The sequence below is a fragment of the Anas acuta genome, chromosome 2, assembly GCF_963932015.1.
Source record: "Anas acuta chromosome 2, bAnaAcu1.1, whole genome shotgun sequence".
In the NCBI taxonomy this organism is placed as follows: Eukaryota; Metazoa; Chordata; class Aves; order Anseriformes; family Anatidae; genus Anas; species Anas acuta.
The window spans coordinates 150,349,235-150,375,639 of NC_088980.1; the positions used below are offsets into that span (position 1 = coordinate 150,349,235).

At 38.7% G+C, this 26,405-nt stretch overlaps 1 protein-coding gene across 1 annotated transcript in view; it reads right to left on the bottom strand.

Annotated features, from left to right (window-relative positions):
- Nucleotides 1-288: 288 nt before the first annotated feature.
- The window catches only part of NDRG1 (N-myc downstream regulated 1), a 42,681-nt gene continuing 16,564 nt past the window's right edge, over nt 289-26,405 (bottom strand). The window contains exons 3-16 of the mRNA XM_068672694.1: nt 24,278-24,313; nt 16,974-17,079; nt 14,838-14,958; nt 12,866-12,928; nt 11,109-11,169; nt 10,565-10,651; nt 8,926-8,982; nt 7,891-7,994; nt 7,457-7,513; nt 6,389-6,440; nt 5,570-5,617; nt 3,985-4,020; nt 2,960-3,011; nt 289-2,124 (exon numbers count right to left, since the gene is read on the bottom strand). Coding sequence (XP_068528795.1) covers nt 1,859-2,124; nt 2,960-3,011; nt 3,985-4,020; nt 5,570-5,617; nt 6,389-6,440; nt 7,457-7,513; nt 7,891-7,994; nt 8,926-8,982; nt 10,565-10,651; nt 11,109-11,169; nt 12,866-12,928; nt 14,838-14,958; nt 16,974-17,079; nt 24,278-24,313 — 1,146 coding nt within the window. The 3' untranslated portion in view covers nt 289-1,858. The remainder of the gene's footprint in view (nt 2,125-2,959; nt 3,012-3,984; nt 4,021-5,569; nt 5,618-6,388; nt 6,441-7,456; nt 7,514-7,890; nt 7,995-8,925; nt 8,983-10,564; nt 10,652-11,108; nt 11,170-12,865; nt 12,929-14,837; nt 14,959-16,973; nt 17,080-24,277; nt 24,314-26,405) is intronic.

The following is a 26,405-nucleotide window of genomic DNA, read 5'->3' on the forward strand; positions in this document are numbered from 1 at the left end:
ACTCTGTACTGAGGCTTAATTTTGCTCTAACAAATGCATTAAAAAATTATCTTTTGAATATCCAGTAACACTTGATACTGAACTACATTGTGTTTTGTTAAAATAAAAGTAGGCTGAAGTGGAAAAAAAAAGTGGAAAAAAAAAGTTCGCAGCATGAACATAGGGAAGGGCAGGGACAAGAGCACAAGAAAAAAGACTTTGTTGCTAAAAAGCAATGACAAGGAACTACTAACACCATTGAGAAAGATCATTGTACTCCTGGTAAAAGATGAAGACACACACAAGACATTGCAAAGTTACAAATTTATTTGTTTTGAAATAAATACAAATACTTCATTAAGAAACTTTTCTTGATAGACTTTACACAATAGCTTTATTCTTTCTTGAAATTGTCTGTTCTTCCCACAAACCACTATGGATATTCTACACAAAAGCTGAAGTTAGTCAATATAAAGTAACCTAGACGGTGTTCTTCTGAACAAGCAATCCCAAAGTATTAACATTTTCTATTTAACTGTTTTCTTGTTTATGCAAGGACTGCAATGCAGCAGGTATGCATTGGAGCTCAGGAAATCCCATCCCACTACATATGGAAGGACAAACTTAAGAACACCCAACTGTGAAAATCTGACTGGTAGAAAGATATCAAACCACTAGCATCAACACAAGTAACCCTAGGTATCAGGTGGCTACGTAAAGATGCAGAACCAGCAGATCATTACATTTATGCACTCATTAAACACTGTATTGCTCAGTTACAGTGTTGCCGCTCCATCACTTTGTGGAATATACTTCTCAGCACCAGCGAGAACTCAGAGTTTTAATTCTAGTAATTAGTGGCAGTTGAATGTACAGTATCTAATTACATGCCATTCCACAGTTATTCATCTTTCTTTACAAAGAACAGCTGGATCTGTCTTTGCTTACAGAATTCTGAATTTCTTACAGTTGTGCTGGACACAAAAACTTGAGCTGCAAAGATAAGAAGCTGTCTGAAGTAAAAAATCAAGCTGCTTCTGCTTTGCTGGCATGTATGGCTACCCTACTTGTTCAAACTACACCAACTTTTGCAGTATTGTAAACCCTTTGGCCCAAGATCCCAAAGAGGAGATGCTACCTTTCTTACAAAATTTAAATCTTGTCCTCATTTGGCTAAGTGGGGTTTAGGAGGGGGGGGGAAAGAAAGGAAGACCAGAACTAAATCTCAAAAAAGTGAAATAAAAAACTTAAAGATTTAGTTCGTCTTAAAGTCACATTAAATTTGTCTATTTTAGTAGTATATTATTATACATAGGAAAACAGGCTTGAATACTAATGAATTAGAAGATCTATAAATGCATGATACATTAACTTCTCTATCATTTGAAGTCAAGCTATATACAATGCATTCTACTCCAGCTTCAACATGAGGCCGTAACACATTTGTTTCATTTCCTTTTTTTAAAAGCCATCCACAACAGTAATTTCTCTCCCCCTCTTTGAAACTCATCTCAAATTGTGCCAGTTTACTTCAAGAGAATTAGGAATAAAGGGATGTGGAATAGTTTTGATTTTAAAGGAGGATATTAAGCATGTCTGGTTTGACTCTGAAGTGTTTACAACCATATCAGCTTTTGGCAAGTTTCCTTTAGAATTTGGCATCCATTGAAGGAGGGCACAATAGCAGCAGCTGTCTGAGTTACAAGAGTAACGATAGAGGAAATGAGATGCTTCTTTTCTTTGGTCCCCATCAGACCCTGGTGAACAGAGCTCATCTTACAGAATAGCTTGAGATTAATACCAGTTATGTTTTTGTGGTACACAGGGGGCATTCCTTTACTTTTCCAAACTGTGACCAGTCTACATCTCCCGCACACACTTAACAGGACACTTCCATGGACTTGGGGCCTGATTGCTCAGCATTGCTTGCTGAATTCGGCGTCAGCTCGATGCGCGTGTCTGTGTGGGAGCGGTTCCTGGAACCCTCCCCGGTGTGGGATCGGCTCCTAGTTCCCTCCCCAGTGTGAGACCGGCTTCTTGTGCCTTCTCCAGTGTGAGACCGGCTCCTCTGTCCTTCCAAAGAGGTTACACTGGAGCCAGAAGCTGTGCGGGACCTCATCAGCCTGGTCATACTAGCAGAAGGCACTGGAAGAAAAGACTTTCATTAACTCCTTGTTGTGTAGACTTGGTAGAAACCCCTTTCTTACTTCCAGCCCTAACCACCCTTGGAGAAGCCTTCAGGGTTGAAAATAGTTTTCATGGTAGCTTCATGTTTAGAAGTAGTAGCAACGTTCCAGACCTACAGCTAATAAACCCAAATTGCTAAGGCAAAATTGGTGGTCAGCAGGGAGGGATTCAAGACTATTTCACGGCATGCTTTTGTGGCTGCAAAAAGCCTGACGAAAACTGAGAAGACTCATTAGACCTCTTTTTACTTTCAGATGGTTTTGCTGTCAGCCCAGGCTAGAAATGCACCTACACAACAACATCTGTCAGAAGGGCATGCAATTTTATGAAATGTTGCCTGCTGCTTTCCTTGAGACAAAGCAGTTTTGTTTAAGGATACCTTTATGCCTTCTCTCAAGCATGGAAATGTCCCATTCCATGACCTATTGGTCATTAAAAAACTTACAGAATAACATGAGTAATGTGTATTAGAAAACATGGCTTAGATAAGATGCATGGGAATTACAGACAATTGCTTAAATAAAATAAAGGCAAAAGAGCTTCACCTTCATTTTGGAGAAATACTTGATGATAGAAGTCTATCTACAAAGCTATCTACTATTTAGTAACATGATTTGGACTAAAAAAATCCTCTTCCAAACACCACAGGTTTTTGGTTTTAGTTTGTTTCCCTTGCAAATGCATATCCAACAGGGAAAAGACAACACATCTGGGATCAGAAGGCTCTCTGCATGCCTAGATACCCAACAAACTCTGGAAGCTGAATGAACCATTCCATAATGCCAGTACTTACTGTATCCCATGCCTTGAACAAAGTATTTGAAAGCTTCTGCAAGCTTTGCAGGCTGCAAAAGAAACAGAGTATTATTGTACATGATGATCAACAGTTTAGTTTCATTACAATGCAATGCCATAGATGTCTAATCTTAATAAGGACATCTTAAATATTCTCTGTGTTCTTCTAAATTTGCCGGAAATTTCATTTACATGAGAAAATTCAACCATTGTCCTCTCTTGTATGTTCCCTCACCCCCATTGTTTTAAATGAAAAGACATTCAAGAGCATTTGAGAATAAGATTTTTGGAGAAGTGACTACAAGTGGTCTAAGCCGGGTCCAAACTCTACTAGTGCAGTTACTTAAGCTGATGAGCCAAAGTAAAACAACTGGCCTCATAAATATGAGGATCAATAATTCAGCAGTTCCTAACACCACATTGTATTGTTTAGAAATCTTGTTAGAAAACATCACATCCTAAAGCTGACTTACAGATCAGCTCTTAAAGTGAAGCAAGACTAGAACAAAGGTAAGTTTTTAGGTTTCCCAGCCTGCTTTTACTAGCAGCCTTGGAATGTATGCCTAAATATATTTTAGAAACTCCAGTTCATTCTCAGTCAAGCCAGGTCAGCGTATGTAAGAACACAGAACTGTTATTTCCTGCCTCCCACTTTCCTGATCTATCCTAAAAATAGTCCAAATAAAAATACAGTTTTAAAATGCTGTTGCAGAAGTCTTAATCCATGTTAGCTTAGTAGACAGGCATAAAATAATACCTCTGCATTCCCACCTCAGACCTTTACTTGGTTAAGACTTAATTAGTGGAAATAATATCCCCTTCTAATCTTAATTTTGAGCTTCATTGGTCTTTAAAGAAAAAAGAAAGCTCAGATGACCGACTGACTTCATTACTCATGAAATCATAACTGTCCTTTTGGCCGACATTTGGGAACAGCAAGTACCCAGAAGGAAAACACCCATTTATTGCAGTCTGAGATGCTGCAGAACAGGATTAGTAGGATTTCTGTCAGCCAAATCATACCTGGGAAACTTGGGGGAGCCCACCACAGTCAGCCATCTGAAACAGGGATGAGAACAGCCAGTTAGTGTATTGCCAGAGAAATACATTTATGCTGAGGGTACATTAAAATGACTTTTTTGACTATCTGACAGAAAAACATTTCACTTTGTTGTATGAGTAACATTCATGTAGATGAGTGCATCGAAGTAGCTCAGCATTCATAAAAGCTACAACTGCACCTCAGAAAACACCAAATTACCTTGATCCCCTGGCAAAGCATCAGCTGGAGCTACAAATAAATGTTTTTGATAGCAAGTGATTACCAGTTTCTTAGAAACTATCCCATTAGTCTTTATTACAGGTTCAGTTCTGAATTACAATAATGTGATGCAGTATCGACCTGAACGACAAAGAGTGAACAAACACCTAAACCTCAGGGGTGAGAGGGAAAAATGCTTTGCTGAGATTGTGGATGGCAAGCATCAGCCTGACTTGCCAAGGGAAACAAGGAAAGCCAAATTAAAAAAAGCTATCTTGAGTGCATGCAGTATTTTTGGAGCACTTCATTTTTCCTGCCACTCCACCCCTCAAAGTCAACCCAACAAAAACAGTCCTGTTCCAAGGAACACCACAAAGTGAAATCAGTTAAGTTGTGAATTACAGGAAACCCCAAATCCTATCTAGGATTAGTTAGCAGCAAAACAGCCCTGTAACAGGTCTGGCATCAGCTGTAACCCTGAATGAGGAAAAGTTGGCCACCGATAAGTGTTTCAGATAGCGTCAGATTTTTCCTTAGAATAAGTCTGCCATGGCCATGTGGTAGGTCAGCACTCAACCACCTCACCATTAGGAGGAAAAATTACTTAAAATTCATTGTTTATTATCATTATCACTGTCCAGTTCAGTAAACAGAGATACAGTAGAAGGTCCCAGTAGAAGCATGACAAAATTTGTGTCACCGTTTGTAATCTATTACACTTACTGCACTTTATGTCATCACTAACGAACTGAAGACTGCACCCATACCTAATGCCAAGAAACAGCCAAAGACTTGGCATCATTCTTTGCTGTTTTGACAGTCCATTTTATCAACTTTTTGGAAAACACAGAAGTCATTTCCAAACGTAAGCTGTCCTGGACTGCGTTCAAATAAAAAGCAGGATGACAGAACTGTGATGGATAGATTAGCTGTCTATTCACCTTACGTTGCTGTTGAGGAAAAGGCAAGGACAGAAACAGAATGTTTTTGCAATTCTACTCTGCTGAAGTTTTTTTCAAACCTTTCCAATTACCAAGATCAACTTTGCTGGTTCTGGTCAAATTCATTATTGGTATGTGAAATACTGAGCATTTCAGGTCTCACCTCTAGTGTTTCAAAATAGAGGAGCTGAGAAATTCCCTGTTGTTAACTTTGATGAGAAGCACCCAGCTTGGTTTATCCCAGTAAAATGCTCTTATCCTGAAGGCACTGCTCTTCCACATCAGAACTGAATTTTGATCATGTTACCAGTACTGTAGCACATTGGTTTGGTTCTGCTTTTATAGTTAATTGAGATAATATTAAATGAGGGGAATGTTTATTTAAAGAAACAACTTTTGTTATTACCTTCAGAAGCGTTGTCCTTGTTGGGTCCAGCTTTGAATTGCATTCAACCTATATGAAATAAGAGCAACATAAGATATTGTACGCAAAATATTAATTATGAACTACTGGATGAAAACAAACTAAATACCTGATCTTCTGTCTTAATACAGACTAAATTGGGTTTCTTAGTCTTCCATATAAGAACTTTCTTTATGCGTGCATATATGTATCATTATAAGGGATCAATTAGGTCAGTTAACACTTATGGCTATTCTTTTCCATGTACAAACAAACCCATTTACTGGGAATTAGATTTTTTTTTTTAATGTGTTTTTGGGACTCCAGTGGCAACAAGGGTTGTTTATCTTGTGATTCGGGGTCATCTGGTAGCATCCCAAGTGGTGAGCAGCCACGTGGCCAACAGCCAGCAGGCGGGCATGCCTGTTAAGGCACAAAAAGAAGTCATCCAGTCATCTGGGGCGAGTTATAATGGTCAAAAAGCAGCTCTTCGCTTCCATAGTGACCCAGGGCAGAACTCCAACACCACAGAACAAGTTAAAATGCCAGCAGCAGATTCCTCTCTGAAGGAAAATATTTGTGGTTCACTGGAATTGCTCTGGCAATTGTTCCTAACACAGTAGCTATTAAATAGTGGTGCACAGAGGGTACAAACAGTCAGGAATAATGGCAGCTCTCCTGCAGCCTGAAAGAGGATAGCCATCTGGACTGGACTGATAGCTGGCGAGATTTGCTGCGCCTCTGGGAGCCCTGCCGGGCTCACTCAGCATCTTGGGTTGCCTGCCCATTAGCACAGTGGTGAGGAAGGCTCGATATACACACCACAGCATCCACTGCCGGGGAGCTGTCACCAACCACCAGGAGGACGGGGCATCTGCAAGGAAGCACACAAAAGCTGTGTTATTTCTGTGGTCCGGCCCAGGCTTGCCCTCAGCTTTACTTTGCGTCCAGGGAAGAATGAGATGGTTAAATGTGGGAAAATTGTTTGTTTTGTATTCCAGAAACTTTAAGGACACATTAAATCTTCCATATTACAGAATCACAGAATAGTTGAGTTGGAAGGTCTAGAGGTCACCTGGTCCAACCCCCTGCTCAAGAGGGCCTACCTACTGCAGGTTGCCCAGGAGCACATCCACATTCCTTTTGAAGATCTCCAAGGATGCAGACCTCACAACCTCTCTGGGCAACCTGTGCCAGTGCCCAGTCACCCGCACAGTAGAAGTGCGGATAAACTGACATACTCTGATACCTTGCCTGAGAACCTGTCCTTTTCCTCACCTTGTGGCAATCAGCCCTTCCCATTGCTCTAATTCCTTGTTTTATAAGAAATTGAATGTGGTCATCAGCATCAAAGTCTCACCCTACTTCTTGCTTCTCTCCCAGCTCCAACTTTTGGAATGTCAGCCAATTTCAACCTCTGGCAGAAAAACAGAGTCTCAAGGTCTGCCATGTTTAAACATCAGCAGCTGAGCAATGGACTGGACAACTATTTTGTTTACAAATTGCAGCATAAGTGAAAAGCCATCAGCAGAAAATCTGGTACATAAACATTTTCTGCCATAACTGCTCCATCTTCCAACCTAGAAATTCTGTGATCTTCTTGAATTACTGTTTTTTAATTGGTTCTTGTCATGTTTCTTTGGCTGCATAGGCATGGCTTAAATGCATCCAGAGCCATAGTTTCCATTAAGTCTCCGTAATGGGCTTCCCTAACAATATATCAACATATCAATAACAATATATCTCCAAAATGAAGCTACAAGACCCTTTTCTAGCACGGAAGCAGGGCAACTCAGCAACATCTTTGCAATGTTTGCATACCACACCCCCAGATCACATCTCTTTGCTCACATCATGTAGAGGTGAACTGACTGGAAATAAAATACTTACTGAAGGGTGACAACATTTACTCCAGGAACAGGGCGTTCAATCTCTAGGTCTCGCCGACTAAAAGAAAATGGAGAGAACAAACATTTTTGATACACACAAATTGGACATATATGCCCATATTCTAATTTACAGAAAGCACAGGGACTCATGTGTTAATCTTATATATGTTGTAATTTCCATAACTGATGGAGAACCACTTTTAAACTGAAACATCAATATCTTTGTTCAGTCCAAGTGTACCATCTTTCTCCCCACAAACACACAAGGACCTTCTCCCATAAGCAAGCCACCTGAGATCCCTAAAGGTGTTGTCAACCATAACTTTATACTGGGGGAAAACAAGTAACTCCACCACACAAATAGTACTGGCTAAAAAAAGAGCTGGACAGACTCTTAAAACAGTTTCCAGTTAGAAATCAGGTAAATGTATTTACCTGGTGTAAGAGTTGACAAAGAGATGAAGGTTGGTTTGATTCATATCATTAATAATATGCTGACGGTAAGTATGGATCAGGTCAGGGTTGCTGTGAATCTCTTCCTACAGGGGAGACAGAATCATTCAGAATAGGGGCTATTTTCTGAAAAGATCTGAAGACATGGCACAGCAGTCGTGTATCAGACTCATCTTCACACAACAGGAGTGCTCCCTTAGAGAAGGGAGAACTTGCAACACTCAGTGGTTTCACCCAGAGCTAACATTAGCCTCCAACTGTCGTTCCACATTTTTCAATTTAAGTTATCAGTGTTTTGTAATATCACAATCATACAGTTGCAAAACGCTGTTGTAGTGCAGATGGTTACAGTCAAACAAGTGTGAGGTTCTAAAACAAAAGATTCAGAGTGAGAAGCTCCATAAATGTTTCCAGGATAAAGCTGATGTTCAAAGCTTACATACATATGTAATGTGAAACTCATTTTCACAATAATAAATAACTAAGCTTCAAGGACTTAAATCACTAACATTTTCAAACTGTTTGGTTCTGTAATTTTTACAGATTAGTTCCTTGTTCTTCTGGAATGGAGTTTTCCATTGCATTTACTAACAGTTTCAAGTCCAGCAATATGGCCTTATAAAATAGTATTGCAATAGGTTTGCATTGAAGAGCAATGTTTCTACTAGTAACCATTTTTCTCAGAGTTACAAGCATGTTATGGTATAAAAGTCTGGGCAAATTCTTCTTAGAATGTTAGCACATACAATGCTTTACTCATGCTTAAGTATCAACTACCTAAACAGGGAGCTGCCACTTCTGGAGTTGCTATAACTGCAGTGTGCTTGAGTCTTTGGAATTCAGGAAGCCTCACGGCAATATACACACTCCAAAGTGCTGGGAACACAAGTATTCATCCTATCCCACAGTTTAATTTTGTATTTTGTTGTTTAAGTAAAATGTTCTCCCCTCCTCCCAGCTCTAGGAGGTAAATATAGATGACTGAATACATCAGAGGAATGTTTTGAACATGCTTACCTTTGCAAAAAGATGTGAAATGACCAAGTCTGGTAAAGCATTTGTCCAACCTGAAATCTGAACAGCAGGATTATCTAAGTATCTGATATTAAAACAATCTTTGAATAATTGAAACCTTTTAATTACCCATAAGAAGACCAACAGATATTTCTCTGCTGCTCTTCTGTACAATACCCTGGACTGATTTTTTTTTCCCCTCGAATCCTGCTATACCATCAGGTATTGTTTACGTTTTGGTTGTTCTCATATGATGTCTTTACTTATTTGATTACATAGGAAACACACTACCAGTGACATGAGTATATACAGAATCACTCCCTGAAAGAAAATTAAGTAAATCAGACAGATATGTGTAATTTAACCAATCTTGTCCCTAGCAATCAACACAGAGTACTTTGGAGCTAATCACTAAAGACCATGGAGCTCTAGTGTTCACACAGCACATGGTCTTGATTTGGAAGGACAGAAGGATACAGGGGGCACACTGTACACCTAAGGTTGTCAATAGCTAGGTGAGGTAGACAGCAGTGACACAGATGTGAAAGAATTTAGTTATGGTGAGATATTGGATGAGATAACTAAAATGAGTCAACTGGTCTATCTCATTGTGGCAGAGATAATAAACAAAATTCCAGTTCAAACTTACCAAAATAAACTGATATGCTAAACTATTTTTTTTTTTTTTTAAAGGAGTAATCAGCATTGAAAAAATGTTACATCCCTGCTTTGGAAAGTTTTTCCTAGTACTACAAGGCTGTCATGGCACTTAATATCCCCTTAACACACTTAGAATAGGTCGATTGTATGTGTGGTTAAAAGACAAAACACCAATATTTGAACTTCTGTGTGTTTATAACAACCTCCATTCATTAAAACATGACCCTGAATGATACAATAAGTGTATTCCATCAGCTTACCCTAAAAAAAATGTTTTCATAAGTTAAGTGAGTGACATGTAATGTATCAATTATATCTATTTCTCCATTAACCCCAGGAGGCCATTTGAAACCAGCTCTCAACCTGTTTTCCCACACTGTAATCTTACAACTACAAAAGAATAAAGTGTACAGGGGCTTTGTTTGTGAATAATATCACTTAAAAGTCTGATTGTACAGGCAATCTGACTATTGTTACTGTAGCTAATGCCCTTTTGAGTCTTTTTAGCATCTCAGATTCAGCTAGATGACTAAAACCAGGAATATATTGTTTTGATTTTTTTTTCTGTGCTCCAATTCACTTCTTGGACTATGCTTGTAAACAAAGCCACAGACAAGAAAAAAAAAAAAAGAAGAAGAAAGAATGTTACACTAAGATTTAAGATTAATTGGAAGAAAGTTGTTTCCAGAACTATTCCATGTCCAAGATAAAGTATTTTTTTCATTACCAACTCTTAAGAATTGTCCGTACCCAGTAGCTCCATTATACCATAGGTATCTGCTTCCTAGAAGTACCAATTTTATTTTATTTTTTATCACTGGACCTACAGGAGGTATGTTTGTAAATGGAAAAAATAAATCCAAAAGGAATTAGTCTGTGATATTTTGTGTCTGCAGCCACGCCTTAACACACAAGCTTGCCCAGCTCCTTATGCTTGACATGTTCACAGTATGATTTATTTTTCTAACTTAAGAATGTTTACCTTTGTTGCTGCCCAGTCCATCCAACCTTCAGCACAAGGGTTTACATTAATGAGAACTAATCCCTCCACCATGTCTGCGTGGTTTAACTGAAAGAAAAAAACACCTTTGAGTTAAGATTTATCTTGTGTCCTTTGCAAGCTGACAGACATCATAAAATTTAAATTAGCAAATTATCTCCTGGGAAGGAAGGCAGTAGGTCTAGCTTTATCTTGCACAAAACAAGCATATGTATGGAAAAAAAATTAATTAAAGCAATTCAACGGAGCAGCTGGAGAATATTAAGATTTAACTTCTTCTCCACCCTCAGTTTAAATAGAGAACTCCCATTAAAAAAACCTTCTGCAGACTAACTGGCCTTAAAATGGAAAATCTAGGTCTTCTGGATTAGCTATCCCGCAGACCATGGTATTTCACTTAAAAGCCTGGCTGCTTACTTGGATGGACACAGTAGAGCAGGAAGTCTCTGCGGACCCTATGGAGGCAGCAATACATCTAGAAAATCAGGTTTGAGCCTTTAAGAAAGCTCCATGAAATGAAACTTACAGCAAATCTGGTCAGGATGTAGGCACCAGCTCCAGTTCCCATTCCAATAACTGTCTTCAGCCTGCACAGCAGTCACATGCCATGAAATGGAAGAGACAAATCAGTAAGGGTGCACTGAAAACAAGTAAAACCCTGTCGGCATCCTTCCTCTTGCACATGCCAATGGAAGGACAGGTTGCACATTGGGCAAGCTGTGGACCCTCAGCAATGCCAGTAGCTCCAGTCAGGAGCTTGCAGAGCAAATTGGATTTGAGCAGATTCTTGGGCCTATGGTCCTCATATATTGCAGTGCAGCAACAATCCTCACTTATCTTTAAGTAAATACACTGAGCAACCACAGCATTGTTCTGGTTCTGTAAGGAAATGACTACTCTCTGCCAGAAAAACTTCTAAGATACAGTCCTGAGGTCTGCAGTCAAAACACAAAGCCCCCCACCCCAGGCTCCCCTACCCTCCACGACAAAGCTATCAAACTGTGATGCTGATTCCTCTCTAGCAGGGAGCTGGCAGGGAAACCTCTTATGCTATCCAGCTGCTGGGGCAAGCAAATTTAAACTTCATAACTAAGCAGGGCAGAGACAAACTAAATATTTGCATTCACTGAAATTGGTTTTAAAGCACCACCTTCAAGGTCTTAGAAAATACATGGAAGGGGAGACTAGACAAAACCACTCAGAAAAACAGGCTATACAATGCTTTTAGGAAAATGCCTAGAGAAAGGTTTCATTCTCATAACAGTATTAAATCGAGGTTCTGTAAGTACACTCCAGCTAAATTGATTTTCAAGACATTGACATTATGTTAGCATATTTTTTAAGAGAACAGCAGAATTGCCAATACTGTGCCTTGGTTTAAGAAAAAAGAAAAAAAAAAGTGTTTTAAACAATACATTTGTTTTAAAAATGTAGAGAGACCAGAGAAGTAAACTAGTCCAAGGTATTGCTACAACTAGTTTGCATGCTGAACAATGTCTAAATTCATGTGCTGGTCTAAGACAAAAGCTCCACCAGCAGTCCAGCCTGTCTGTTCTCCAAGGCTCCCTAACCCTGCATGTCAGATTTTCTCTTCTTAGTTTGAAAACCCACTGGAGGTGCCTACTTGCAGTCTTCACTGCACATCAGGAGCACTAGTTCCTCAGAGAGGGCACTTCTCATGCATAACTTCTGCTAAAACTAAGCTTTGAAGGAGGACACGTGACTAAGCTTGATGCAGGTACACAGCAAAGGAACACTGCCTGGACCAGGTTCCTCAGCATCAGCAGTCTGGCTTATGTACTAGTAGTACAAGAGGCTTGAAGAAGCAGGAATGACCCCTAAAGACACTCAAGCCACAGAAACAAAACATTAAGTGTCTTCAGATGGGTCTACATTTTTTTCTACTAACCACACAGGAAAACGTGGGTTGTTACAGTGGGAAGAACAGATTGTCTGTGTCCTATCTCTGTCACGGCTACACAGAAAATGTACTGGAGGAAACCCCTAAATTATGCACATGTGATTTCACTTGAAGCTGCTTCCTGTTTAAAAATAAACAGACTTTTCAAAAACTGAAAGGGCAAAATATAAGCTTCTTCAGAAACAAAGGCAAAATAGCCAACTGTGATAAAAGAGTTAAAAAAGAACCACAACAGAAATTATAGAAAAATGCCAGGAAGCTTTAGGGGCAGAATAGAGGAATACCTGATCTTCCCTGCTCTTTCTTCAGTGTGCCACATAAAAACAAGAATGAGGAAAATAAGTCAGGAATTCTGCACTCACCCAAACTGTTTCAGGATTCCAGGAATCATTTCAGCCAGCTGATCCATGGAGGGATATACATACCTACAACAAATACATGTTTGTGGAGTTACTACACACATTCAGTAGAGTAGTCTGGTGTCTTTAGAGACACACTGGTCACTGTAGATTTAATAACAAATGTGCCCATTACCAGATCATTAACAGCATGAACTGAATTTAAATCAGGAGCAAGTACAAGTAAGTGATTTAGCAGAAATATGTATGTACTCAATATGGTGCTTTATGTGAGTTACAGGATGATAGTCTAGTCCAGCTAAAAGCAAAACAGACCATAATGAATCTCTTCCAAGAAAAGTTAACATTAAAAATTTATTAAAGAGTTTGGACTTAAGAGGTGAGTTTCCAGCCACATTCGCCACATTTGTACTTTTGGTTCACCACAAAAAGGTTTCCCCATGTTGCAGAATCAGACTACAGCAATGCAATCTAGATCTTTGGCAAATAGTTTGCATGCATATTTTCAGGGACATGCATTTCTGCAGCTATAAAATTAGGATAACTTTCTATTAATATTCATGGAGAAAATGAAGCCATAGAAAGGTCTGTGAAGCTGTTGAAGAAATTCGACAAATGGCTGTAAGTTAATGTCTCTGGTCTTCTGCAGAGTGGCAACAAAATTCTGAGAAGGATATATTTAACAAAACTTTGACCAAGCAGCACAAGGAAAAAAAAATCCACCCTAAGAAGCCACAGAACATCTGCCTAGGATACATACAAATTTCTGCTTTCTATCAGGACTATACTTAATGATTCTCTAGTCTCCCCCCACTCCCAAAAACAAAAAGAAAGAAAAGAAAGAACATCGCAAAACTGTTTTACATTGTTTTCTTAGATTTTCTTGTTGGGAAAGTAAAGCTTGTCATGACTTTCAGCTGGAGGGCTAAGAGATAGTACAGTTTCTTGTGCTGTCATCATGATGATTAAGTAGTGGTCTTTACTAGCACAGACCATGATCTTTGCCCTGTGCAGCTGACAACCCAGAAGTGTTAACGCCTGTTCAGGACATGATGGTTAAGACACTTAAAAGCTTTTGGTTCAAACAAATACAAAGGGAAGTGACTAAAATAGCTTTGTCACCTGCTTGGGTAGACAACTGGGCCATTGCAGTTAACACTTGCTGAGCACCTGGCCCATGATAACCTCCTCAGCCAGACTAGCTTAACAATTAAGAAGGTAAATAGACTGGCTCATGCATTAGGGTATGTACAAGCTCCTTAATACCTAGTTCTTACTGTCTCTTGACTTCTGCCCTCACTTGGCATGTTGGCTCCTTCCTTCCTCAACCAAGCTGACTCCTGTCCAAGAGGCATCTTCAGGCAAACCATCTCCTCTGACTAAATGGGACAAGTATTTTGGCAAAGACAGCGCTTAACGACATTCAAGTTTCCAAGAGTTACAACATCATATATGATACATAGTCGGGAGGATGCAGGAATTTACAATATCCCAAGGGTTACATCACTTTGTTACTGTCCAGCCACTTGGAATTTCTAGTAAGCTTATTGAGTTTATTCATCAACATCTACCATGCTAGTATTTCCTAAAAGCCACAGACTTAGGAAAGACGTGATATAGTACTAATGCCTATTTTGTTTACAGAAACAATTTAGTTTTGTATTTGTATTCAAGATGTCATTAAAAAACATGGCAACCCATTATTTAAGCTGACAGATGTAGAGATATGTCACGGAACTGCTTTACAAGTGTGGTTGTCAGCAATAAAACACAAAATTACAGCCCCAAAGTTTACTGTGAATTGGTAAGACAAAACAGAGCTCCAGAAAATTAGAAATAAAATGTGTCAGTGTTCAAAAGCCAATTACTCTTCTTTCTGCAATTGCTTTTCAATTGAATTGCCGATTAATGCTCTTTTTCCAGCCACTGAAAGAGGATAACTCTGAAAACATGGGCTGTTTCTGTGATAACTCACCCAGTTTGGAAAGATGGTGCACCATCCTGCTGACCAGGTGCATCCACATGGCAAACTGCAAAGTGCTGAGTGATTTCCTGCATATCCTCAAAGTTGAACAGAGGATTGAAGCAAGTTTTATCTTGAAAAGAAAAAGAAAACATGGAATATTTGTTCTGGGAGGAAATTTGTTCAATAGTAAGTCTGCATCTATAATAAAAGCATTTATTTCATTAATGTTATCTCTAACATAAACTTTTCTTAACTGCAGGCCAGGTTTCAACAATCAGCTGAACTACGGTATAGCCTGGAAAAAGTGACAATCCTTTATTTCTAAGGAGGAAAAAACAGTAAAACCCTGCTACAAAGCAACCTCTGAAAAGTTGTTTCAATTCCTTGAAGAGAAAAAAACGAAAAGCTCTCTCTTCATGGCCAGCTAAGGTTTATCCATGTTATTTTGGTCCTTGCCAGAAGTTTTGGCTTGGTGCCCCAAAATCTAAAGAAATCATTATTTATGCGAAGGTAAAATAGTCATAAAGTGCCATCAGAAATATTCATCCTGGGTTTTGGCTTAGGTAAAATTATTCATTCACTTGTCCAGTCATTTTTCTTTGGATTATGTCAAAACAGATGGCGAGAAAAGGTATCCAACTCTGAGATCGTGACTTGTGCTTTTGCCCAAATATTACAAGATAAACATTATATTCATGTCTCTCAAGGCAGGCAACTCAAGACAAAAGTGTCCTTTTGGGATACTTAATGCTGTAGGACCCAACTCTGAGATGATTTGATTTCTGATGTTTAATGAATATTAATGTAGGGAGAAGGTAAGCATACTTTCCTTCTGGAGTGGAAAGCATGAACTCTGCAGCACCATCTTTAAGACGCATAGAAAACAGTTCAATATTTTGTATGTGTTTCTGAATGTCCTCTTACTACACAACATTCAAACAAAATCATTAGAGAATATACAGTATTTTTAGCTAAAATCCAGCTTTAGGAGAATATATGAGTTAGGGATAAAGCTTCCTTGCCTTTTAGAAAGAAAGTTTATTCACCATACAGAGTTTGTATCTCTAGAAAGAAAAATGTCTTATTCAGAAATGAGACCCAGACCTCTTCTGTGATCCACAGAAAATCCAAAATAAAGCAAATCAGGTCTACTCAAGAAAATAAGAAAAAGATCTTTTTCTTATTAGCAATATCGTCCCCTCTCCTTTCCAATCCAGGCTTTACAGATTTGCAGATGTTTTTAATTTTAAAATTCATATCTCATTAAGAACGAGCAAATTGTATGAAGCAAACAGTACCGTGAAAAGAACAAACTTGAGCAGATCTGGACATATAGGTCATTATATTCCTATATAATGACCTGGATAAGATAAATGGCACTTAAAGTTATTTTATTAATACTGATTTGATGTGCAATTCATATAAGTGCATAGCAGCATAAAACTGGTTTTCAGACAGGAATCTACAAGCCAAAGCAACAGCAATGTCCTTATCAATTCTGCTGGCAACACAGAATCACAGAATGGTTTTGGTTGGAAGCAACCTCAAAGCCCATCCAGTTCTAACCCTCCTGCCATGGGCAGGGACACCTCCCACGGCATCAGGTTTCCCAAAGCCCCATCCAGCCTGGCCCTGAACACTCCCAGAGATAGGACATCCCCAGCTCCTCTGGATAACCTGTCCCACTGCCTCACCACCTTCAGAGTAAAGAACTTCCTCCTCATATCTAATTTAAATCTCCCCTCTTTTAGTTTAAAGCCATTATTCTTTGTCCTATCACTGCACTTCCTGACAGAGTCCCTCCCCTGAGCTAACATAGCCTCAGCCATTCTTTACGGATATTTTTACAACATTTATAGAAGGTTGTTACAAGCTACCAGAGATTCTTTTCCTCCCTTAAGTGAAATATTCCAATTATTTACACTGGGAGGACAGAAACTGAGAATTAAGCTGTCTGTAAGAAAATTATTAGATTAGGCACGTTTGTATACAAAGAATGGTGCCATGTGACAGGTTGCAATGGTCGTAAGTTAGCAAGGACCTGGGAAAGGTTTCCTAACCTCCGCAGCTTCCATACCTTTGACTACAGCAGTGGTGTTAAGTAACCAGGCCATAGCTGTACTATAAAATAAAAAGCCTACTTACGATTCAGCCCAATGTCGTGGTAGGTGAGAATAGCAGGTCTGTTCCCTCTGGGAGTCCCGCACATGGTGACATGGACCGAGCCATGCACAGTCTCCACATCTTGCTCCTGATAAAGAACAAGGGGAATCTGTCAGCAGCTTGTCCAAGGGCTCTGATTAACACCCACCGCAGCAGTACAGCTCCTGCCTTATCTCAGGGCTGTCTGCAGCCCCTCTGGCCCCAGGATCTCTTCAATTCCTGTGCTAACGCACCCCATGCCTCCCCACAGTGTGGGCTCTCTGCTGACATTTTACATGTGGTTGTCATTTACTGCAGTCCACAGACAACTGCAGAAGCACTCAAGCTGCTAGCTCTAACCAGACATTGAGGAAACACTTTCTGAAACACTTTCTGACCACAGCAAAAGGCAGAGAGGGGAAAAAAAAAAGAAAAAAAAAAAAAAAGCAGTTCGGTGCAATGATGCCTAAAACAACAACAGCTTACAACTATGTCCAGCAGCATTTGCAAAGGTGCAGGTTGCCAAAAGAAAACACTTCTGCTTTCTAGGAAAATGATTTTAACTGAGCAAGTAATCGTTATTTCCCTAAAGAACAGGCTATTAAATAGCCTGTATTCACCATAAAGACTTATCACACTCCGGGGCCTTGTGGTTTTAGTAAAAACCCAGTAAACATAACAGCTACATGTTATGGCTTTATGGCTTGCTATTGTTTGGATCTAAGCACAAACACAAATGAATAAAGTTTGCTACAGATAAGCGTGGCTATACCTTTGATTATCACAGAAACAACCTTTAAAAGCCCAGTGCTATTATTTGACATAACTGGATTTTGTACTATTTAATGAGATTATAACACATGTAGTATCAAATCAGAGACACCCTCACTACCATCTTTTATTTACTGGATGTCTGTGTAGGTTAGCGAGACTTGGTGCATACTAACATTCTCGACATATGGAATAGTCTTAGTTTCTTTTTACACTTGCTCTTAAGATAGGTATAAACAGTTTGTTAGCTTGTCAATGTGTTTAAAGGGAATCACAGAACCATGACACATTGGCCATGACACATTTACAGTACTGTTACATTTATGTTATCAAAGCAGTATGTATTTAGTAGCCAGCCTTAACATTTCATAAGAATGTTTTCTGTATAGGATACAGACATCATTGTCATTCGGTACAGTATACAGTCTGCTCTGTGCTTACTTGACTTGCTCTGTGCAATAATGCCTGGAGACAAAGTCCAAGTTAAATTCAAATCTGTTACAAATTACACTGTAGAAATTAGCAGCATACAGCCTCTACAAAAGCCTTTACAGAGGAAAACTCAGAAGCTCTTCAGAGATCTGAAGTATTGATTCAATCTAAATCTCAGCTCAGACATTTCATACATGAGCTATACCATACATTTTGTTGAAAATAAGGATGTTAGGCAGCACCACACCACATTTCACCTATTTTCCTTGCAATTACACATTCAAATCAGTTTTGAGTTGCAAACATACAAAGACTCCCCCCTTCTCTTGAACAACAGGCGAGCTGTGTATCTCTGCTAGCTGAACTATACTATAACTAATGCTTGGCTTTTATGTCTCCTTAGAAATTAATTTCTCTGCATACTCACTGCATTATTTAGTAAGTAAGCTGTATCTTCCATATCCAGTACCATCTTTAGCAAAACAGGGTGATAAATCCAGCAAGTCAGACAGAAGACAGTAGCTGGTTTCTAATTTGCCCAAGCAGGAAACTGGGTTATATAGGCAAGCTGCTATTCTGCATAGGCTTATGACTCCCATAATGCCCAGCTAGAAAAACCAAAACAGACTAATTCAGGACAACGTCATTCTTAAATAGGATTTGAGTCAGGTTTGACCAGGAGAAGTGCTTATTCAACACAGCTCAGACATCAAAGATGAACTAAGTCTCTGCCACATAATTTACAAATGGCCAACTTTCAGACCTGGGAATTAGTTATTAGTACTGGTTTTCCTGCTGTTGTTTCAGTTAGGCTTTGATAAGCTTAGATTCATTTCAGATTTTGTTAACTCAAAAGCTAATAGACATTAAAAATATTCTGAATTAAATTGGTAGCAAGTTCTTTCCTGTAAGTCAAGAATAAAGTTGCCAATAAGAACACAGTGCAAAGACTTTAAAAGCTTACTGTAACTCAGAATGATCCTGTACAACAGCACAAGAAGAAAGAATCTGACATTCAGTATTTGAAATCTAGTATTTTCCAAACTAGATAAGCAATATTTAGTCTACAGTATTGCTACTTCAGTCTTGCTAAAGTTAACAGAAGTTTCACTTTTGGTAGAAAATAGCACGTTGTTGTTGAATTCATTATTTAATACTCCAGAATGTATTTGCAGTAGCAATAGATACCAATTAATAAAATTAGCAATTAATACTTTCAACATTCTACCTTCCTTCTGCATTTAATCATAGAATAATAGAATCATTTCAGATGGAAACAGACCTCAAAGATCGTCTGGACCAACCTAGGTTATTCAGGTAATTTTCAATACAAAGCATAAGAATTGATAGGTTGGAAACCTTAACACCAATAAGGAGAGTAACATGCCTTCTGTTAAATGTGGAATATTGAAATTATTTCCTCCTCAGTTAGACTCTAATGAGCATTTCATATTGTCAGGTTTTTATTGTTGTGAATGCTAGAATTTTCCAGCACTGAAAAACCTGGAACAGTTTTTCTGAGGAGAGATCAACTTTCAAGATTTGGGTTCTGCATCCTTTGCACGCAAAAAACAATCTGTTTGTGCCAGATAAAGCCAGACACTTGAACCTGCGCATCCCACTGACCTCCACAGCTAATCATTCTGGAACTAGAAACCTGAGACTAGTTCAAATTCAGTGTCAACTAAAAATAGTTCAGAGATGAACTGAAGACCATACTGCTAATTACTGGCACCGTTAGTTTAATTCCTCATTATCTTCACAATAAGGCTTCTGTAATTCAAGAATGCTGTGCTGTTTTTCATTAGCATGAATTCTTAGGTACAAATACCCAGAAAGTTCTCCTAAAAAACAATTCAAGCCAGTTTCTTCAGTGATGTCAAAACAACAACTCCACGTCCCTATTGATCCTATTAAAGATCAAGAGATTTGTCTACGTGATGTCGGGATGGATGTTTTCAAAACACAGAGCACTGAAAACAGATGGCAGCACATCCCAATCAACGTCAACATTGTAGTAAGAAGCTCTTCACCAACTGATTTGTATTAAAACACTATCTTAGAAAAACATCCAAGGTACACTAATCCGATAGAAGGATAAAGACAAGCATGCCATCTGTTCACATCTCTCACTTTAACAGAGGTGCAGCCTTTCCTTAGTGCCCTAAAAGTACACACACAAATACGATACATGCAATTTAAGAGTGGTTATCTTAGTTTAAAAGGAGTTGTTCCCTACTAAAGAAGATTTTCTCTTTTTGACATGACATTTTGTCCTGCAATTAGAAGGGGGAAACAATTTAAACACCAATAGCACAAGAGTTTATTTATTCCTTCTCCCCTTTATCCTCACTAAGGAAGACATAGATTGAGGAACATGTTTATGACCAGTTTACTGTTTTCTAAAGTACGGAATACTCAATGCTCTCTAGAAAGAGAAATTACGCACATGGTCCATTTTGTTAAAACAATATATTTTTTATTTTAAATTAAATACTGTATTCCACCAAGATTATTTTAAAGCTTTCAAAAATACTTAATCCCCAATTACTGTCTCATGCTTTTATTTAATTTAAATTATATTATGCCTGTCAAATATATTTCCCTTGTCTTACCTCAGAACTGAGAGAAAAGCTTCAGAGCTCTTTAAAAAATTGCTAGGCGACAGTGTATTTTAAGTGCATTTTACTTGAGAAATTTAATATACTAATACCTGCTTATGCTATTTTTTACTTTTTTTTTCCCCTTCATATCTTGAAGATGAAAAAGCATTTGAGCTTTTAATGTGAAAGTACAATGCTGTATTTCAAAATCCCCCTTATCCTCGTTATTTTTCATCTAGCTTTTTCTACTCTAAATCAATTATTTGTATTAATCTTAGGTTCTGCTAAAATCCCAATGCCCACCCTTCCAGGTATTAATTTATTTATTACACTTAATTAATATTTGTTTTAAATTAACAGTATTAAGAAAAGGTTCTCCAATTTGGGTTGTGAGTTGGGTACTTTAGTGTCATGACCTTAGGTTTAAATGCAAACAATTCTGTTAAGGTAGAAACCAGGACATTTTTGGATTGTTTCTATATGTACCTGTTACACAAGCAACAAAAACATTGATATAGGAACTGCAGTAGATGATTGTAATAGTTCTGTCCTGGCATTCTTCCTAGTCTACTTAGCATGGGGTCACACTGCTCTGCAAAACAAAAAACCTCAGCTGTCCTTCCTTTCCTTCAGAGACTTAAAACGATCCTAAAGGAAAACCACGTCTAATAAACTGAAAAGCCCCCAAAACTACAGCCATCATGCCATGAGGACCAGTTGATTTGTCTCCCGTTGCAAAGTGACTGTTTTCTTCTCCCCTTGAAGGCAGGAGGATGAGGGAAAACAGAAATGGCTATGCTGATGACCATGAGCCCTGAACTGCAAGGTACAAACTCATCTCTGCCACCTACTGCTGTCACATAGCTCAGAGTTTTCCTTTGTTATTGAGAAAGCGGTCTCCTGACAGACTGCTCATTTCTGAAATACAAAGCTAAGGGAATGCATACAGGGATATGGAGTCAGCCCTCCATCAACTCCAATATTACCAGGTAAGTGAACAGGCAAATATATTAATCTGCAAATACAATAAAGAAGTACTTGGCATTAAGCCAACATAAAAAAGGCACAGGGCATGCTGCCCTGCACTAATTGATCTCGAATTGTGCTAGAACAGGCTTCGTGAGGAACACTCCCCTTCCCGGGAGGCAGTAACTTCACTCACATTTTCAGGTAGGTGCCACAGACAGAAATACTGACAGGGAGTACAGCTGTGGTACATCACAGCTGTCAGTTCTTCCATTCACCTCTTGTCTTGGCCATTCCCTAGTAACTCTGTGAAAGATTTCCTCCAGAGAACAAGCACACATATCTTGCAATTTGCAGCATAATATTGTGTCATACAGCGGGTGACTTCAAAAATAGAAAGTATGTTTTAACTCAGGTCTGTCTAAAATAGCATGCGAAATAAGAGCCTACTTCTTTCCAAATCTGAATAACTAGATGAAATGTATTATTGGAACAAAACCACCTCATGGGCAGCCATTACTTTTCACTAGTGGCAGAAACAAAATTATTTGTACATTGCTTAACTTCTCTGCAAAAGGACCAAGAAAGTGATACAGTGGACATCCAAATACATATGTAGACACATAGATACTATATGAGAAGCTCCATCCTACCAGGTCCTGAGAACCTCCTGTCCTGCCCAGGTCCCTCCTTCTCCCAAACACGGCTCATGAGACAGGTTGTTCATTAGGCTCATTTGTTATCTTCAGTGTCCAGGGACACCCATAAACTTATCTAATGAACTAAGCAGTCAAAGCACTCACAACAGCTTCAAACCACTTTTTTTCATAGGTCAACCACAAAGAAACCTAAAGACGCATAGGTAGGGTTTTTGTGGTTTTAAGCACCAAAGCTAAGCCTCCTCTCCAGTAGTAGTTCTTAAAATAACAGATTGAGACTGTTCTCACACATTTTTCCTTCTTGAACTAGAACAACCAAAGATTAAGGTCTAAGCAAGAAAGATCATTAAAAAAGCAGGAGCTAGCAGAGCAAGGCTAAATGACAAGAACCACGGGCCTGGATTAGCGACATTTAATCCAAAACATGGGGAAAAAAAACAAAATGGCTTAGAGAATTTGATCTTGCAAGTTAAAAATCTATATATACGCATGGTTTACAAGCCAAGCAAATTTATTCCAAGAATAGAAATGAAATACAGGTCACTTCTTGATTTTAATCAAAATGTTGCAGTATTCCTGTTCAAAGACTTAATCCTTGATTCAGATTTATTTAGAACAAGTGGTCAATCTGGGACAAAACAGTGAGCTTCTCCCATGCTGTGATCAGTCCTGCAGGAAGTCTGATGAGGAGAATTTTAACTTATATTTATCAAGACTTCAGGCAGTGGATTTCATCATTAGAAAGGATGAATGAAGAATTAATATGAACTGTATTTTTGCTTCAAAAGTAAGTGCCGTTGAAAGAGGGTGAGATGTTTGAGAGACTTGCCTCTCCTGGTTTCCAGGGAAAAGACTGCTGCATTTCTACTACATTTTTAACCAATTTGCACAGCACTGAATAACAAATAGAGAAGTACTAATAAAGCACAACATGCCACAATGTTCAACAGGGTTATTTTTAAAGGACCTCCACTTGCACATACAAGAGACTAGAAAAACTCAATAGCTTTCCTCATTCCTGCATGATCTACCTCCCTCCTTACATCCCTTTGATAGACAACCAGCAAGCCTCATTGCTCAACTCATACTCGTCCCCAGTGGTGGGAATTCAATGCTCACTCTTCTTGTCAAGGCAGGTACATGTTCACTGCTGTCTCTCTCAGTTCAAACCAGTCTCTCTCCAACAGCAACCCATTTCCTTATTTGCAGTTTAAGAACCATCAAAAACAAAAACTCAGTTATAATCCCAAATAGAGATAAAATAATACAAAGAGGGAACTACAAGAATTATAAAGTCACCTCTCAAAAACAAGACATCTGAGGAAAATGGAAAGCTACCATTTGACCTGGCAGTGCACGTTACGCATGTTTATGTGCTGGCTGTAAATAAATATACAGAAACTGCTGTCACTCTTGGTACAAACAAAATTGATTGCTTAGTGCCTTCCTCCAGTCCCCATGTTTCAGGAATCTTTTGGAAACTTTTAATGACATAATTGGATACACAGAGAGGCATTTCCTCAGAGGAAATGCAAGCACACCACTAATGAAAGCAAATTAACTGGGGAAATTGTGTGTTCATGTGGGAGGAGTATATTTTGCTTTCACTGCCATTGCTAAAGAATCTTTCTGTTAGCAAGAACAGAACTACTTGCAACTCATTCACCTCTTTTGGATTAGGCTTTCCCAGCTTTAGTTTGAAAAGACCTCCTGCAGTCCCCTTCATATCGTTGCATAAGAGCCCCATTCAGACCCTGTCTCACAACTACAGTACTTCTGATGAGCAGTCACTTATTTCTGATCACATTTTACTGTTTTCTCAAATGTCAATTCAGTTTCCCTTTATACAACAACAAAAAAGAATAGCTTTACTTGCCTGAACATCGAAGTCTGGTAGGAGGCGAGTGATAGCCTGTGAAGAGATTTTAAAACATTAATTCATTTAACTTTTGCAGTTACAAAAATCTGCACTTGCATATACACTCTGACACATGCTGTAACCCACTGGTTCTGCAGTAGAGAGCTCTGTCACATACCCTTCACTCAGTGAATAGTTTTCATGCTAAATATCAAACTTCACGCAAGAGCTTTACCCACTCATAACCACAGATTATGAAAGCAATAAAATAATAGTATATAGAAGAGTAAAATAAAGTACAAAAGCTGGTACAGGTGAAGTTATTGCTGGAGTCACTGGACAAGTGATAGCAATAAAAATTGAACATTTCTCCATTGCTTGGGGTAGCCACAGGACTGTCAACAGCTCACTCAAGTCCTGTCTACAATGGAAAGTCTTTGAACATGCCCTGTGCTCTTGCAAGATGCACTTGTTTCTGGGATTTGGTTGTGTGATGTGGAAGGTTGGAAGGGTTTTACCCAGCCAAAATTAAAAGTTCTTATACTCGGGAGGCTGGCTGGACAAGAAGTCCATTCCAACCTGTGACTGGCCATTGCTGTTACTGAGAAGCTCCTATGTCTGCCCTGTATCTCCACCAGAAAAGGAGTAATGTAACATCCTCCCTATCTCTCATCCCCTTCCTTGAGGGAAGAAATGCCTTAAGGCCTCAAGGAAGAAATGCTTTAAAGTCACCTCCACCTAGTAAAAGACAAGTAAGAAGTCAGTTAGCTTCACTGGGGGTATGAACAAAGTAGGAAGAGCACTTCTCACACTGCAGACTATGGCAGGGAAGCCAAAGCCTAAGGAAGAAGTACAGAGATAAAAAGAAAAGTTTAGAAATCTGGCAAAGAGATCATGCAGTCCCAGAATCCCACATAAATTAAGGACAAAAGATGTCTAAAGCAATGCAACTGCTGTCAATATCATCTCAGATGATGGACTTCAAAGCACTGCAATACAACCCACAATTATGACACTCCTCTAGAGCCATGATAGTTAGGTAATTCAGTAGTATCTGAGGTGCTGACTGAGCTTGTGGAAGTCATTTTACACAGCCTGAACACAAGACTTGAAGTTTACTCTTTACACTATTTTTAATCTTGAACAATGTGCTGACTTAATGGCATCCATCTAGACAATGTATGAAATAAGAATCCATCACCGTTCAGAAACCTAGTACACAATAACTAAGTTATTGTGTAAAACTTCAGAGTATCATGCACTCAACACCAGCTCCACGACTAACCCCAGCCTATGCTGAGTGTCCTTCAGGGCAATCATTTTTTTTCCACTTTCTCAAAATATATTAACACACTTCCTTCACTCTGTGATAAGAATGGCTGCACAGGTGATCAAACCAGAGTAATTCTGCTAGTTTCCCCATGTAGACAAAAATTAAGGCATCTGTGAATAAAAGCATACAGGGTTCCTTGTCAAGATACCAAGTTTTCAGCTACATGCAACAGAAACCCAGTAAGTTCTTCAGTGTTTTAAGACATTTCTGAACTTTGAAGCAAAGACATTTCATTAATATTAGGACTTCTCCTTTGTTTTGTGGTTACAGAACAATATTGGCATTAAAAAGGGGTCTTAGTTTCTGAAGTTTGAGTGGTACTTTCACTGGTATCCAGACAAACTCTGCTTTCATGCAATGTTCTTGGCGAAGAAACTGTGTTTAAAGTTTCTCTCTTCATTTCATTACATTCATAAATAGAAATCATTTTCTGAAGTGTTTACCCAAAAAGAGTTAGGAAATAAAAACTGAAAGTAGAAGATAAAACAATGAGCAATCCCAGTGTAGAAATCCAGAAAAAACCCTCACCACATTTATATACAGCATTGTCGAGAATTACAGTCATTGGGAACAGAAGAAATATCTTAGCTTTGATTCAAAAAAAAAAAAAAAAAGCTGAGTTTCCTTCAAATATTCCACTGAATTAATATGCAATGAACACGCACAGGGTATGACCACCATTAAACAGAGTCAGATGGCCAGTGACCCCAGACACTGTGGGCAGAGATTTGGAGAAAAATATCACAAACAACAAATGGAAAGTTAACAATGGAATAAAGACAAACAAACAAAAAAAAAACAGACACCCTGCAG